At 44.6% G+C, this 17,948-nt stretch overlaps 1 protein-coding gene and 1 pseudogene across 1 annotated transcript in view; both read left to right on the forward strand.

The window, feature by feature from the left end:
- LOC111139708 (myosin IIIA) overlaps positions 1-15,277 on the forward strand; it is a 240,851-nt gene extending 225,574 nt beyond the window's left edge. Inside the window, exons 32-34 of the mRNA XM_022492055.1 lie at positions 7,619-7,659; positions 9,033-9,176; positions 15,160-15,277. Of these exons, the coding sequence (XP_022347763.1) occupies positions 7,619-7,659; positions 9,033-9,176; positions 15,160-15,277 (303 nt within the window). The remainder of the gene's footprint in view (positions 1-7,618; positions 7,660-9,032; positions 9,177-15,159) is intronic.
- On the forward strand, positions 257-4,059 carry LOC111139697 (annotated as a pseudogene).
- Positions 15,278-17,948: the final 2,671 nt, after the last annotated feature.

Below are 17,948 nucleotides of genomic sequence, written 5' to 3' on the forward strand. Positions count from 1 at the left end.
TAACAGGAGCTCTCCAGAGGGCCACCTCTGGTCAAAGGGCGAGCTTAAGGAAAAGAAGGGAAAAGAGGAAGAAAGAGACATTTACTTAAGCAACTTTTAAATTCCAGGCCTAGAAAGAGGGGTGTTCACACACACTGTGACATCTAATCCTATGAAGAGCCCTTCAGGTGGTGTCCTCCTCTCACTGGTCAGGACTCAGACCCAGATAGGCACCCCAGAGCTGCCGGGGTCATCAGCTATGCTCAGGTCATTAGCTATGTGCAGTAAGAGGTTACTGCACAGGCCCTGCTTACTCCCTGTGTGCATCCGCCAACCTGCGCTTCCTCTCCTGCTCCTGCTCTCCGTGAAATGCCACCATCATCCACTGGTGACCCGGACCAAGAACCTGGGAATCGTCCTGGATCTTGCCCTCTCTCTCATTCCTGACATCCATCTGTTGCCTAAAGCAGGGCTTCTCCTGGCCGAGGCTCACTCCCATGCGTGCCGTGTCTCCGACCCCAGCGGCGACACTTTAGACTACCTTCGTTCCTCACCTAGAATATTTCAGGCTGCCAATGTTGGCGTCTCCAGCCCCTACCAGAATGTTTCTCTAGACCATCTTGTGAGAGAGTTCCTCCATTGCTGATGCCTCTGAGAACTCAGCAGTTCCTTCAGCATGAAGTCCAGATGCTGGGGGCTCTCCTCATGGGCCTCAGGACTACTTGTCAGCCCCTTCTCCAGGCCCCATGTCCACTAGCCACGGCTAACTGCCGGAAATCCTGACAGCCATGGCCTCACGTCCCTTAGACCTTTGCACCTGCTGATCCTTCCCTCTGCCATGCTTATTCCCTCTTCCACCCCCACTGCCACAAGGATTCTCCCTCCACACCCAGAGAATGCTTCCCATCCGTTGGAATTTTTCCTAGCTTTTCGGCAGAAAATAGAGCTCCCACTTGATTTCCAAGTCAAACAGCCTCCTAGTCTTCTCTTCTTTCTAGGGGTTTCTCTCCAGTGTCTTTGGAAGGCTCCCCTTCCACATTGGTGTTGCCTAGCGCTCAACCTTAGGCTTTCTTCTCCTCTCATTACCTTTGGACAATCTCATGACCTCAGTTACTACCCATTCCCAAATCTTCGCCTCTGGCCAGATCTTTCTCAAGCTCTACACTCAGATCTCAAACTGGCTAGTGTTTGTCTTACATATTGTACATGGATATGCACACACACACACACACACACACACACACACAGCTTTACTGAGCTATGGTATATGTCATATACCATACAATTCGCCCACCTAAAATATATAATAAAATGGTTTTCATTATATTCAGAGTTGTACAGCCATCACCATAATCAGTTTTAGAATATTTTCATCACCCCAAAAAGAAACTCCATACCCATTAACAGTCATTCCCCATTACCTCCCTCCAGCCCTAGGCAACCACTAATCTATAATCTATGTTCTAAACATTTCATATAAATAGAAATGTGTGACACATGGTCCCTGTGAATGAACGACCAGCTCTTTTTACAAAACAGCAATCAGAATAAAATCCTGACCCATCCCCCTTTCTCATCTCATATCCAAAAACCTACCTCTCAAATATCTCCTGAATTTCTGTTTCTCTCCACACCATGAGCCCAGCATTCCCAGTTGATATTTCTGCATCTGTCCTCCCTCTCAGTTCTCTTGTTTTACTCCCCTTCTCATTAATGCATCTTTCACACTGTACAGTTGGGTTTCTAAAATTAACATCTGGTCGCACCACCCTCTGATGGAAAACCTCGTAATGACTTCCTAGTGTCCTATGATAGAAGGGCTGGTCAACACCAGGGCCCTGCCTACCTTCCCGGCCTCAGCTCCTGACATTCAGTCACCCCTTTTTTCTCTCCTCTCCAGCCATTCCCTCTCGTTAACCTGTACCCAAGCTTCACATTGTCAGTAGGCAGCTGTCCCTGGACATGCTCTGTCCTCGGCCCAGAACCAATTCCTTTTTCTGTTCTCACCTTATGGGGACAAAATACCTCAGTCTCAATGTCTTTTTCTTCAGGAAGCCTTCCTGATACTCCCAAATCCCAAAGGAGCTCCATGAGGTTTCCATGAGGTCAAGGAGTTTGCCTGTTGCGTTTAGCTTGACACATAGTCGGTGTGCAATAAATATTTATGGTACAGACGAGCGCAGAGCAGTGTGAGCGAAATGCAGTCAGAAGTAAATCGAGGAAGCGGAAGTTCCAGGTAGCTCCATTTGACTCTTACTTTATGAAAATCTTGAAAACAGATTTTTTTTCTACACTGCCCACCCCAAAAGGAAGCTCATAGCCTGACATGTGTTTATGTGGTGAAATGGAAAGAAGAGCAGAGAACAAGATTAGAAATTACCTGACATTCCCTCTTAAATCTGAATGGAAGTGGTAAATGGTGCTCAGTGACCTTTATTAACTGCGGCCAGAATGACCATTGACTGTGAGGGCTTCAACAATGGATGCCACTCTCAACGTGAGAGCTGATAAGAGATTGAAATATGGTGCAGTGTCTGTTACCGACAACGGCCTGTTCACTGGGAATCATGCAGCAGATCCTGACCCTCACAGATGAGTCCCTGCCCTCCAGAAGTTGACTTTGCCTTCCTATTACTCTTTTTTAAATCAATGTAGAGGGTTTAATACCTCTTCAACTATTAAGGACTTGAATTCTTTTTATAACCCTAAGTCTTGAAATCTGTGGCTTCCATGAAAAATAAAGCACAGAAACCCAGGATATTAGTATAAGCAACAACATACGACATGGTCCTCTTTATCTGGCCCTTACCCAAATTTGGGGCGTGACGCAGAGTGGAATCTATAGCTCTAGATGTGAGACCCACATGCTTTAACCGGGAAAACACTTTCTGGAATTTTAGGTTGGCTATAATTACATGGAAGTGGGCTCCAGTAGGTGGAGTGGTAACCACCGGGCAAGGGGAACACAGAGGGGGAGGCAGCCATTGCCACGGATGCCTCGGCCTCCTGCCAGTACAAGTGCATTGAATGCAACCAGGGGGCCGAGGAGTTGTACCAAGACGGTAACTGTGGAGTGAAGGTAACCGTCGGCAAATCCTGTCATAAAACCTGTAGACAGAATGTATCAAGTATGATCCTGTTATCATCTTGATTAATGCTATTTTTTTAAAGATTTTATTTATTTATTTGAGAGAGAGGCAGTGAGAGAGAGCATGAGCGAGGAGAAGGTCAGAGGGAGAAGCAGACTCCCCGTGGAGCTGGGAGCCCGATGCGGGACTCGATCCCGGGACTCCAGGATCATGACCTGAGCTGAAAGCAGTCGTCCAACCAGCTGAGCCACCCAGGCGTCCCTGATTAATCCTATTTTATGCAAAGCCCAGGCCTTAGAGGCATCTTCTTTTTAATACTAAAACAAACATGCAGGAAAAACTCTGCACATTTTGTTTGCTTTGTGAAGCATTCCTAAGGTGGTGACGGCTGCAAGATTCAAACCAGAGCACCGAACCTGACGATTTCATCAGATATACCAAGAAATGGGATTTCTCCAACATGTTTGCGGTTGCTTCTCTGGAACAAACTGCCGTTTTTGGTTGGCATTTTTACTTTCCTGTGGGTAGAACGAACGATGACAGCAGGGAAGAAAAAAAAAACCCTCAACTTCATTTTGTTGTTGAAAGCATTATTATTATTATTATCTAGCTGTGGGAAACTCTTACTGCTTCCAGCTGTCATTTGGGAATATGATAACACACTCCTGTTCCCCAGACTCATTACAGTATTTGTCCTTAAATCAAATTTTCAGACAATTAAATTGACCCTGAAGATCAACTGAAAGCTCTCCTTTGGGCCATCTTGAGTGGCTTACTGATGGAGAGCACCATGGTCTACTTCTTCCAGAGGATGGAATGGGATGTAGGACGGGATTGTGCGATCTATAAATCTCAAGACTTTAGAAGAGTTGTATTCTTTATTATATGTAGTATGACCAACTGCATCCAAAAAAGAGAAAACATAAAATACAAACCAAGCACCTCATTTCTGTTGAGGAAAATGAAGCAAAGATTTGGATATAGTTCCTGAAAAAGAAAGCAATGGTTATGGCATTGGAAACCCCCCCCAAAACTGCCATGCCTAACCCCCTCCTCATATAAGAAACAACCAAACCACACAAAGACACCCACAGACACAAGGAATGTGGCTCTAGGGAATGAGGTATGCAATAAGTGAAGATTATAGACACTTCCGGTAAAGCATTTGAATTGAAGGAGGAACATGAATTCATGATTCACACATAATAAAAGATCTGTTTCCAAAAACAAAAACAAAAACACTCCCTGTAATTTGAAATGGTTTTCATGATACTCTTTCTAAATTATACTACACACTGTAAACCGTTCCTTCATGACCCAAGGCCACTGAGGGAAAAATTGTTGTATTTATTTAGATTTACGAGGTAGCATCCCATCTCTCTGTATTCTCCTGGCCCTGCTTCATTTTCTTCAGAGATGAAGAAATATACGTGTTCTCTCCTCCTGTCTGCCTCTCCACTCCAGACTATGCGCTCTGTGAAGGCAGGAACTCACTAGCAGTTACAGCCCCTCTGCTGAGCCATGGGATTCAAGCCCCTGCCCCTCCCCACACAAAGAGCTCTGTGCCCCGTTGCTTCACCTTTTCCTATAGTTCTTGTTTCTCCTTAAAGGTCCCTTCTTTCCATGGTCATTCTGACTACCCAAACCAATACCAGCTCTCTTCTATGATGTGAGGCTCTTAATCTCTTACATCTAGGAAACATTGCTACTTTTTTAAAGATTTGTTTATTTTAGAGAGAAAGGCATGAGTAGGAGCAGGGGGAAGGGCAGAGGGAGTGGGGGAAAGAGAGAGAAGCAGACACCGTGGAGCAGGGAGCCCCACACGGGGCTCAATCTCTGGACCCTGAGATCATGACCTGAGCCGAAATTAAGAGTTAATGCTTAACTGACTGAGCCTCGCAGGTGCCCCCGAAACATTGCTATTTTTGTGTCCAAAATCAGAGTGAGCTGAGCACACACACCCTGTTGTTTCTGGTACTCAGCTGTGCAGCTATCAGCAGAAGTGATGGGCCAACAGTTTCCTCCAAAACTGAGGAACTAAACACAATCACTTCAAAGGTCCTTCCGGTGTTATTATTCTCTAGTACCTTCCCTAAACTAGTAAGTAGGTAAGAGAAATAGGTAGTTTGGGTGTTGGGATGTGTTTTTTTTCCTTCTACCTTTTGGCTCCTTCTTCACCCTTGTGAAGCCATCTAAGTAAATAAAGTGTTCGTGTATTTCCAAAAGGAATGTAAGATTGTGTCCACCGTAATGTGACGGATATGAATTTTAAAATTCTGAGGAGGGGTTGTAGTGTAGCTGACTGAGGACAGATTCTTGAGAGTCCTTTAAGCAAAGGCTTCCCTCTTCCAAAGACCTCCTCAAGAAATAGCCTCCCCAGAACATCTGCTCCTTGCGCCATCTTTCTCTCCTTCTTGCACTCCCTTCTTTACTCTAGCTCTGCAAGAAACTGCCACTGGACATTTGCTTCTTTCTTTTCATTTCAAATTTCAAGTTAGTGGTTTGTCATTTCAGAACTATTGTTGAAAACATTGTTTTAAATAAAGCCACTAATACAAACTCCAGGTGATAAAATTAGTATTAAGGCCACTCCCTTGAGGGACAATTCGCTTCCGTCTTCATGATGAAGAGTGCGGTTTCGTGTGTCCCTTTTGGCCCCAGCTGCCAGGACACTGAGGGACAAACATAAGGCTCCATCCTAACACTTTTGTCCTCTTTGTTCCTTATTTACAATTTCCACTTTATTACCTTGCTTGTGTAATTGCTTCCATGATAAACCGCCTTAAATAATTTTTAGAAAAAATATAATATCGAGTGATAATTCTAGCATAATTCTATAATTCTATAATTCTAGATAATTCTAGCATGGCCAAGAGTGAAATATAAGTATAAGCCTGAATGGTATTCCCTCTACTAAGAATTCCTGTAACTGAGAACCAAATTATATACACCACCTCCCAGAGGGAAATGCAGATGCTGAATAAAAAGGGGTCATCTCCAGGTTCAGAATTCAGGGCCAGAAGGTTATTTGATTCATGGTGGTGTAAAGGGGATCTCCATCACTCAACAGAATGCCGTACTGTTGCATAACCAAAGTTAAGCATAACTTTGGGTTATAGAAAATGGTTACCAAGAACAAGGGACATCTTTTCAGATAATGGATCAAGGACACAGGACCTTTGTCATATTAGGACAACAACAACCCCAAAAAACACCACCTGGGGTGCAGGGATCATTCACTTGGGGGCCATTGTACCTATGGCAGTGGCAGTACAATTATTTGTGAGCACCTCCTGGCCCAGGGCATCGGATCAAGACTGCAATAGGAAATGGGAAGGAGGACAGGGATGTAATTGGTCTCCTGCCCTTACGTGGTCACTCCTTGAACAGTCCGCTCCCAGACTCGATACATTTAAGCATTCCCTTCTACCTCCTCCACCCACTAAAATACCAACCAAGAAGAGATGAAACTATGAACTGTTTGACTCATCTGACGTTTTAGTGTATTACCAATGATAAATCATAAGAAAGATAAATGATTTAGTGTGCCTAAAAATACTAGGGACAACCCTCAATATTGACAAACAATTGTTATTTGCCATTTTTGTTGTCTTGCATGTTTATGGTGCGACTTAATATTTGCATATTTCAGTATCTTTAGCTTGTTCAAGGTGAGTGCTATTTGTTGTCTCAGCCTCGGAGTCAGGCAGGCTCTTGCAACATATAAATAAGTGAGTCCAGATACCTAGCACTGGCACACATAATGAAACACATTACTGGTGTTACAATTCAAAAGGTGATACTGCTTTGTGTGTAAGGTAAAATGAAGTACCTTTCCTTAGAGTTCAGACTGAGGTCTTGATTAAAACGTATCTAATTAAATCCAGGCTTACATATTGTGATTTGTGCCTTGATACACCAAGTCTCAACTGGGAGAAAATTTTGCAAATGAACACATATATCATCTGTGCTCTTACTTTTAGGCCATAAATGGGCTTCTGTGGGTTAGTGAAGCCACACTTCCATTCTTTTGTGAACTGTTAAACCTGCCTTCACTGTCCACTCATCTGCTTTGCCAGTGGCCAACAATGACATAGAAACAAGACTTCAAAGGAATCAACCTGCCTAACTCACTGTATGTGTTGTCCCACTGTATGTGTCATAGACGGGTTTTCCAGGAATTCTGATACATGTTTTCTCATTGGTAGGTAGATGGACCTTGGGTAATCTTAGGTAATCTCGTAATTGGCCACTATGCGGTAAACTCTTTTTTGGGCATGGAATGCAAAGATTAATTACAGTCCAGGCCTGGCAAAATATAATCACAAATTCATAATTGGCAAATTTTGAGTGAATTGTATTTCATTCGATTTTTAAAACATTGTATCCACTTGCTTCTTTCTAAGTTGGCTTTATAGGAACAAATATATTTATATGTTAAGATTATAATAAATATATCAATTATTTTCTATTGATTACATTATTTTAGTTCTATTATTATATTGATTTTTAATTTTTTTATTGATTTAATTTTTTTCTGTTCCTTTTAGAAGTCAATCCAAGAAGAAAAACGAAGACCAAGGAAAGATAGGTAAATTATTATTTCTAGATTTCAGTGTCATCAAACCAAAATATAATTCCATATGTTCAAATTACGATTGACAGTCCCCTTTTAAAAAAATCATCTGTCTTACATGGATAGATTTGGAAAGTAGCATCCTCTCAATACACTTACTTTTATTATAAACATATGCTTTATATGTCATTTAGAAGATCATCTTACCTATTGGAAATATATTGAGCTAGCACAGTGCAAGGCATACATTAAGAACTCCAGTAGTTTATGAATGAATTGTATTGTCCCAATACAGAATTTGCTTTTCTTCGTCCGTTGACATGGTTTTGATCAGACAATTTGAACATGCTTGTGTCCCTGAACTTTCTTTTCCCAAACTCCTTTGCTTTTTGTTCTTCAACACATGCTAAATCTCACTCCTTGTACTGTTTATGGATCCGTCAGGAAATACGGTTTGTGTCACCAGTGGCAGCTTAGACTCACCCCAGTCCCCTTTTCCTGTAACGTTTCAGCCCACCGGTACTTTTGCATTTTAATGTTAAAACCTTATTGCAATGAACTGACTTCCAGAGAGTGCTAAGAACAATCGAGGGTTCTTCTATTAAGCACCAGTGGACACTGAGCCCTTGACTTATGCATCAGTGGCATTCTGAAAGTTCATTTGTAAATCAGTATCCGTCGCTGGAAAAGCACTTTGCCCCAGAAACACTGTAACATGTGGTCATCTTCCAGACCTCTACCTGTTTACCTCGTATGAAGTCCCATCAGACTATAGGGACTGAGCACCACAGGAACCAGAACTAGTATGGGTAAATCCAAGAATTATGATGGTCACACACACCCATGTGTATATCATGTGCGGGAATTAAAATTTAGCACAAAAATTAGCCCACTACAGGCCAACCGTAAGGAGAGGACAGAAAGTAACCTATGAAGGAAGTAAGGTGAGATCAATGAAACGCTATCATCATTGTACTTAACGGATGGCTGAGAAAATTGGAAGATGCTGTGTGTTGGCACCTAAAGGTTAGCTTTTCTTAGACTGGCCCAAGGGTCAGTTGTGAACCTGCCCTAGACTGGCCAAACAAGAACTTTGCAGTCACCTGGCTGTCTAGCAGCTTCTAGTTTTCTGCCAAGGTGAATGAGATGAAGCCAGGAAAACCTGCTCTAGCAGCTAATGTTCTCGTAAAAGTGAGAGATGAGGGTTTCATTTTTTCTCTTTAACTTATGGTTTGTACTGTTGTATGCATTCCAAGACTCCTCTTGTTTCTGTGGACATGGATGTGTTACTCCTAAATTATACAAGATAAAAGAAGAAAACCAGTATCCTGTAAGATTGAGTAGAAAAGCAGACCAAAACTATGATGTGTTTATGTGTTTGTTTACAGTCAGGGAAAATTATTAGACCTGGAAGATTTCTATTATAAGGAATTTTTGCCCAGTCATTCAGCACCGAAGGAACATAACCCTGGTTTAAGAGAAGGAAGACAACAGGGAGAATACCAGCATCAAGGTTTTAATGCTAACGAAAGGTAATAAGCGACCTCCTAAAGAACAAGCCTTCTCCACAGTCTACTCCCAGTTCCATTTCTAAAGCACTGCCATTGTGTTTGTTTGGACTAGAGCAAAATATTCTCACTGAATACTGCCTCTTAAGACTGATGCACTGTTTAAAAGAAAACTCAAGGATTATGGTAGGTGTTCAGACAACCCAGTTGCATACCTATTTTCTTGGTGTCATTGTTAATAGCACCCTCTCTTAAAAGTAACTCACTTTAGGGGTACCTGGGTGGCTCTTGATTTCAGCTCAAGTCATGATCCCATGGGCTTTTGGGCTCTGTACTCAGCTGGGAGTCTGCTTGAAGATTCTCTCCCTCTGCCCCTTCCCCAACTTGCATGTGCACACGCGCTCTCTCTCTGTCTCTTTCAAATAAATAAACATCTTTAAAAAAAATTTTTTTTTAATTTAAGAAATACCTCACTTTGGATGATAAATTAAATGGTCATACTGATTACAAGCAATAAACCACATCCAAGATCTGTGTTTAAGTTCTAACCAGTGTAATCTTAAACTCCTATTGGCTTCCCAGTTATGCTGCGTAATTTCTTAGAATCCATGACATCAAACCAAAATAATATCTGGAAGAGAGATTCATATAGAAATATGTGGGATTTGGGGAGGGTTTAGAAGATTTTATTTATTTATTTGAGAGAGAGAACGAGCGGTAGGGAGGTGCAAAGAGAGAGAGACAGAGAGCAAAGCAGACTCCCTGCTGAGCAGGGAGCCCAATGCGGGGCTTGATCCCAGGACCTGGAGATCATGAGCTGAGCTGAAGGCAGACACTGAACTGACTGAGCTACCTAGGTGCCCCGAAATGTGTGTTTTGGACTTGACCTCTCAGTTCGCCTCTAACTTTGTTTGACACAAAGTATCTTAGACCATTTGTAGCTTACTTACTACTTTGGGAATTTTTCCCCCCAAAAAATTCTTTATGAAGTTTTGAAATTGAGGGCACAAAGTAAAATGGAAATGTGGTATACAAGAAAAGGGAGTAATGACAGCCTATGGGAAGCTGTTCTTCCAAAATCCTAAGTCAAGCTCCCGTGAGCCTTGGGCACTCACAACCCTCCCCATCTCTTTTATACAGTATGACCCGGTAGTTAAGACAAGAGGTTTTAAAGTCAGTGGGTCTTAGATTTGGATCCTGATTCTGCCACTTGGTAGTTGAGGGACCTTGCTCATAGTACCAAACCTGTCGAGGCTCGTTTCCACATCTGGAAAAGGATTCACTCATAACTGTCTCACCACATTGTCCTAGAGATTAAGCAAAATGCGAAGGACATGTGGCATAGGGGAGAGGTTCCATGAATGGTGGCTCTCTTCATCTTTATTTGGTTTTCCATAATCTACTTGATTTCTGCCCCGTCTCCAAAAGGAGATGTGTGTCTTGTATCTTGAGGTCAAGACCTGTAACGTACTGGTGCAGCTTAGAATTTAGTCTAGTCACAGGGTTCTGCACAAGTGCCCAGAAAGGTTAAGTGACTGGCTCCAAGCTACACATTGCGTTAGTGAACTAAAATCCAAGGTTTTTCACTTCTTGCTCAAATTGTTTTCCACTGACTTACCTGCTTCCCATTTTAACAACCCAATCTGCCTCCTCTCTAGTATATTCTTTTTCCCCTTCCCCCAACGACAGACACACATCTGCTGTAAAAGCATTATGTCCCTGAAATACAGCCTGGGGTTCCAGCGGTGTCTGGGGATGTGTAGTTAATACTCACTAGACTGAGAATGCTAGAAGCCTCCATTGGTTGAGTGCTTCCTTTGGCCTGGACACTATGCTGTTCAGCTATTTGATCCTCACAGCAAACTTGTGAGGCCGTACCTCTTAGTGCTCCATATTAGAGATGAGGACGCTAAGCCGACAACATTTAACGAATGCAAAGTCACCCAGATAGAAAGTGAAGGAACCATGATTTGAACACAGGCCTTTTGGAGTTTCAAGTCAACAACTTGGATCACTACTCTATTGCCTCCGTGTTCAAAGCCCTGTGCTGCGTGCTTGAGGAAGGCGTGGACACAGGGGGGCACACAAAGCCATCCTTATCACCAAGGAGCTTGACTCCAGAGAGAGAGTAAATGATCAAACAAGGTAATTCCAAGAGGGGATTTTTCTGAGCTAAGGAAGACTAAAAAGATAAAACTACAAGTACCCTAAGTAAACTTTGATGGGATCTTGGATTTAAAATAGAAAACAATTGATGTAATGAGGACTGGGTGTCATATGTACCTGATGAATCACTGAATACTACCTCTAAAACAAACAAAAAAATAAAATAGAAAATAAAAAACAAAAAAATAGCTCTAAAAGACATTTGAGGACAGAGAAACTTGGCATTAGACTTATATTGGAAGATATTATTGCAGAAAGAATATATATATAATTATCATATACATTAAATTATTATGACAAATATATATCTTACATATAAACAAGTATATTATTTTATATACTTATAAGTATATTATTCTGATAATACTTTCCATACCATATATTGAATATGTGCACACACATACACACCAGGTACTAATGTCACCCAGGAAGGTATGAGTGGGTCTGGGAATCAGGGACCACAGCAGTGATGAAGTTGAGAGTCTCCTGGATTTTAAATGAGTAAAAGCAGTAGTAGGTAGTGATTAGAGAATGTCATTAGAAGACAAGAAAACTGATGTTCCCTCCTGTCCTCCTAAGGTGGGTCTTGGTGGGGTCTGTGTTGAGCAATAATGAGAGAGGTGGGGTTTTGAAGGCATAGCCAGGTTGTCATTATAACAAGGAGCTACAGCGAGGACGGTAAAGGGTGGGGGAATAAACTGGAACAAGAGTGCCTTGGTTAAGGGATAGGAAAATCCTGAAGGGAGCACCAGCAGCAAAGAGACAGAGGAATACAGTGGGGAAAGTATGAGATCTGAGTGGTGTGGCCATGGATTTGAACCCTCACTCCACTCCTCACGTGCTCTATCAGGTAGAACTGGTCTGTTTCCTCATATGCAGATCAAGGCTAAGGAGAACTTCAGGTCTTGCCAAGCTGTCCTTGGAATTCGAGATAATGCGTCTGGTGTACCTAGCAGAGGGTTGATACTCAATATTCTCATAACGGAAATGAGCTGAATAGACATGAGAATTCAAGTCAGTTCATCAGAGGAGAATGATCACCTGCCCTGTAGATGCCCATGATGATGCTACCCAAGACCTTCCCTGTCAAGTATCCGCTGAGCTCAAGATGCCCTAAAGACCTTCCCAAAGGTGTCTTTTTTTTTTTTAACAATTCCCTATTCAGAATGGACCAGAATAACGGCATGTTCATCTACAAGCAGAAATCTAGCCCTATCCTTTCATTATTATTTTCACTGCTTTGCGTATACCTTCAGTGACCCTTTTCTCCCTCAGTTATCGTCAACCGACAAACCCCAGCACTAGGTAAACCCAACTTTCTACCCAATCCATCCCTGCACCTACATAGCTGTACATGGCTAGAGAAAAACACAACCAAATCTCACTCAAGTTACATGAGCGCACACCAGGGGCAGGCCCTTAGAGTTATTTTGCAATACTTCCCTAAAATTCCGCTGTACCACTTTCCCAGTCCACTCTTTCAGACCCCTTCCTCTCTCCTCAAACCTTCAAAACCTCCTTGCTTTCTTTCCTATATTACTACCATATATACTATATTACTTTCCTATATACTACTACTATATTTCCTATCTTCTTTCCTATATTACTGGGAAATAATAGAGAACAGACACATACTGCCACCGCCAAATCTACCACTTGCCCATAGACTTCCCTCAGCTTACTACCGAGGGCATCTGTCATCCTATTTAAGGCCAGACATTCCTGTTGTGCCCTGAATCCAGGTCCTTCCATCTATCAAGAACATTGTCCTGCAGCTGTCCCCTCCCTCTTCTGCATCTTGAGTGTTTTTCCTCTTTATGGCACCATTTACGACAGTCTGTGAACTGATGCAGTTGGACCCATCATAAAAAAACACCCTGGACCCATTCCCCCTTCCAAGCCCCGTGTTCCTGCTCTTGATGATAGCAAAAGAGTTCTGTGAGAGCAGTCCTTCCTCCTCAATGTTCTTGCTTCCCATTCCCTCATGGGCCACTGCACACAGGATTCCCTCCCCACCACACCACTGAAACGGCCCCTACCAAGGTCAAAGATTATCTCAATTCTGCCATATCCCATGATCTACTCTCAATCCTTATCTTGTCCCATCAGAAGCATTTCTCATTTTTTCTTTTGAAATTTTCTTCATTTTCTGCATTGGCCTCTAGGACAGTACTTCCCTTGACTTACCTCCTACCTCACAGGCTGCTCCTTCTCATTCTTCTTTGCTGATATCTCCTCATTTCACGGACCTCTCCTCATGAGAGTGTCCCAGTCCTTTGCTTTATCAACACATACTGTCATGACCTTAAATATCACCTCTGTACCTAAAATTCCTAAACTGAAATCTCTAGTCTGGATTAGGATTTATATATCCAACTGCCTGTTCATCATCTTCTCTTGACTAATGAATATCTCAAACTTTGCAAAACCAAAACCAAAATATTTATCCTCCTCTTTCCCCCAAATATACTCCTCTTATAACCTTCCCCTTCTCATTAAATGGCAACTTTATCCTTCCAGTTTTAAGCCAAAAACCTTGGAGACCTTCTTGATCCCTTTCATTTACACCCCACATCCGATGTATTAGCAAACTCTTTCAAACCTGATCGGTTCTTTCCTCTTCTGTAAGCCTCATCCAAGCCGCTATCAGTCTAGCTGGGACCATTGCAATATCTTGTAACAGACCTCCTTACTTTACCTACTCTAGCAACCATATCCTTTAATGAACCATTCCTCCACTCAGACCCCTCCAATGTCTGTCTAGCTCTAAGTAAAATTCAGATCCTTGCCATGGTCCCAAAGCACTCAATTATCTGCCAGTTGTCCCTTCATTCCTCCTGTTCTCAATCCTTGCTCAAGCCATAATGGCCTCCTTGTCATTCCAAGAACACAATATACACACTGTAGTCTTAGGGCCTTTATACTGGTTGACCCATTGCCCTGGAATGACTGTTCTTCCCTAAGAGATCTGCCTGCCCCACCCCTCCTCTTCCCTTCAGGTCTCTTCTCAAATGTCACCTTATCAGAGAGGCCTTTCCTGGTCACCCTCAATGTAATTGCTTGTATACTGCATCAGTCTTATCTCATTAGCCTGCCTTACTTGTCTGCATTCCCCTCTCACCACGTGGCATATGAAGGTTGTCTGTGGTCCTCTCCCATACTAGATTAAAGTCCATGAGCCTGGGGACTTTAGTTCACCTTTAGCCTACGCTGACGGCTAACACTTAGTAGGCATAAGTAAATGAATACATCTGTGTAGCTGTGTAAGGAAGCACCTTCTTCCTCAGGCAAGTTTCAGAATCTGAAGGTAAAGCTGGGAGGCTTTCCCAGGTGTAGGTTCCGGAAAAGTGGCCCAAAAGCCTCCTTGAAAGAGCTGACTGGGCGCTCAGCTAGCAGTGGTGGATCAGATGTGGCAGGAGTGCTGCAGAGAAACGTTTGAGCGGTTTTAAAATGCAAAACGATGGTTGTCTATTTAGGCACTTTGAACTTTCCTGCTTGACTAAAATGTGTTTAAAGAAAATTAAGGTACTAAAACAAATAGTTGTTTATTGGTTGTGAGTTCTTGCAGACGGAGGGAAGCTGAGCTCTCTCAGCTATACGTTCTGACGCCTTCCCTAGCTGTCATCTGAAGACAGAGTCACCAGCTTCCCCTGCCTGCTTGGGGAAAACTGAAAACCTTCTGAGAAAATTACACGGTTGCATTTGGCCACTATCCTGATGTTTTGAGTGTGCGGCTCTTAAATGTCGGCCAGTGGTGGGAGGTGTGAGGAGTGGAACCGTCTAGCTGGGTGGGCGGGGCGGCGCTGTCGCGTGGCGCCGCTGACTCTGGGTCTCGCTGCAGGTGCTGGGCGCAGGAGAATCAGGAGCAGGAGGAAAAGGACTCTGCAGCCAACCCCTACGACTACAGGAGGCTCCTGCGCAAGACCTCCCAGCGGCAGCGCCTCGTGCAGCAGGTGTAGTCCGGCAGTTCCGGAGGCCACCCCATGGGAATGTGCGCAGACTGCGGGGCTTTGCAGGGGCCAAAGCGGGAGACCCTCGGACGCTAGCGCCACAGGGAGCTGAAGCCGAGGCCCTGACCCTGGCACGGGCTGCCCGCTGCCCTCGCCCCTCGAGTGCCTGGCCCAACTCTTCGAAGGCGGAGAAGTGAGAGTTCTTCGGCCACCGTGTCCCCTCACTCCGGCACCCTCCACTCCCACCAGCCCGCCAGTCCGGGCATCCCAGTCCCTGGCCCCCCGTGTATCTCTTTGTTCACTCATTTGCAACTCCTGTGGACCCGACTGCGCCTGAGCTCTCGCCGATCCCTCCCCGTCGTTTTGCTTGACTTCACAAATTTCTTTTCCCTTGGAAACGGCTCTCCCAGGCCCTCGGGACACTCGAGGGGCGAGCAAAACAAAGCCCGGATGGGAGGAGAGGCGAGGGCGGGGGAAGCTTTGAAGATGGAACTTCATCTCACACTCGCGCTTTCTCTTCCCGCGGTTATTAAATAAAGGAAGTGCCTTGGAAAGTCCGTGGCTTTCGGGGCTGGTCCACAGATATTCCCCTTTAGGACTGGACAGCTCCCGTCCAGCTGCGCGGGTGCAGGTGCCCAGGCAGGGGGGCGGCGGTGCCTGTCTCCAGCGAACAGCCCCTGTCTCCAACCCTCCCAAACAAACATACCATCAACGTTAAAACCCAGGTCTTGCCACCCAAACTTGGCCTCCGGACGATCCCCCAAATCCCTCCACACTGCTCGTTGGCACACACACCTTTAGCCCCATTGCGCCAACTGTCAAGTTTTTTAGGTTCTCCTAGTCTGCAGATTTAAGGCAATCTCCTCGGCTCCGAATTTTGGTGTATTTAAGAGAGAGGGGAGGGCAACGGGTGGGCAGAGGTTTGCCTTCCCCAGTTGACTGCATCTCATTTTAAAACCTGGGTGAGCTCTTCTATGGCACTGACACCGTCCGTGTCTACGCTGTCTGAAGAGCGTCAGGAGGGATGGTGAGATGATTTCAGGAGGACAGAATTGGGAGATGGGTTTGGGGTATGGGGTATGTTGCACCTGCGGCCCAGAACCAGGAGACTTGGGGGAAATTTTTGGAGGATCGAGTGAGAGCGGGTGTTTGTTGCGCAGCTCGCCCACCAGATGTAAGGTACTCTCCAACCCAAAATGCTGAGGCCGAAAAGTCCCCCAAAAGATAACTCGGTCAGCCTCCTCACTTTACAGATGAGACCAGCTCCACGGAAAACCTCCCGCTGTGGCAGAGCAGAGCTCAGAGTTCAGGTGCACTGTAGGCCCTGCTCCTTCTCTAGGTTCTGGTTGCCGCCTCCACTCAGGAGTCAGCCCTTGGGGTGACAGCTGTTGTGACGGGCTGCAGGCTGGGCCTAACACAGGCACCAGTGAAACCAGCGCGGGCGCGCTGCCCACTGTCAAGGGGAGAGATTCTGGAACGCATCGTGAATCGAGTTCCCATGCCCCAACCCACGCATCCACCCGCCACCAGGAGGCCCTCTGGGGGGAAAAGCTGAGCTCCGCTGCTAGGCTACCAGGCCTCTTCAAGCTTCAAGGTGGCCCACAGTGGACCAGAGACCTGGAGCCCAGCCCTTCCGTCACTGGACTGGGAGGCAATAGATGCCCTCCCTAAACTCTCCACCCCCTTTTTCAGTGGAACTGAAAAAGAGAATCGCAAACACACAGTGAAAGGTTTCAGTGTTATTTCCCTTTTTTTTTTCTTTTGTATTTCTTTGTTTTTTCTCCTTCTTTTTCTCTCTTTCCATCTCCCTTTTTCTGTCCTTTGACATTTGGGCCCTGGGAAGACTCAAGGGAAAACTTGTAGCAGACATTCTTCTTTGGGAGACCTGTAGTGCGATCTCTGGATAACCCACGGACAAAAAAATAGGTCAACGCAGGAAACCTGCCCAGGAGAGCAGCACTGGGAGCTTGGGTCTCTCGCCCCCTGCTGAGAAAGAGGCTTCGAAAGCTTTTCCCCAGAGTGCTGCGCCCCCCTTCCCATTCTGTGGCTGCCTCCTTTGTGAACTAATGACTGTAATTATTACCTCGCTGAGCTCTTTTGTTATCTCCAGTGCCAAGCCCAGGAGTGGGGGGAGTGGGCTCCTTTACAAAATCAAAGTCTTTATGAAGCAAATTGCCGTCTAGGGAGGGACCACGTTAAGGGAAGACAAATCAGATCCCTGAGTGCAGTGAAGTAGGGTATGTTAAATAAAAAATCTAAATACCGCCATTAGACTCAAAGTACTCCAGAGCTGTGGGATTTAATCGAGTTTAAACAGTGGGATTTTATGCCGCGTTAAAAAAAAAAAAATTATGTTAAGTACAGGTGTTGTGGTTTCTACCTTCCCTGTGTTTTAATCCGTTTCTTCCTTCGGGGCTTTGTGAGTGTTTTAAAAGCTTGTTTTAAAGAATCTTTATGTCTTCGACCACTTATCCATTGCAGAGAAGTTCTGCAACCCCAGCGTTCTGGGTTGAAGCAAAACATTGCAGAATTTGGTGTGGATTTAAACAAAGAACCGATCTCTCCGACTGCTGGAGCGCGAGCCGCGCAGCTGCCCTGCCCGCGCGCAGACGGCTGAACCACGGAGTCTTTACACCCTGGCGTTGTAACCTGGGTCCTCTGAAGCCGAGAGCTCCGGAGA

Source organism: Enhydra lutris, unplaced genomic scaffold, assembly GCF_002288905.1.
Source record: "Enhydra lutris kenyoni isolate GAN:26980312 unplaced genomic scaffold, ASM228890v2 scaffoldscaffold113, whole genome shotgun sequence".
Classification (NCBI taxonomy): Eukaryota; Metazoa; Chordata; class Mammalia; order Carnivora; family Mustelidae; genus Enhydra; species Enhydra lutris.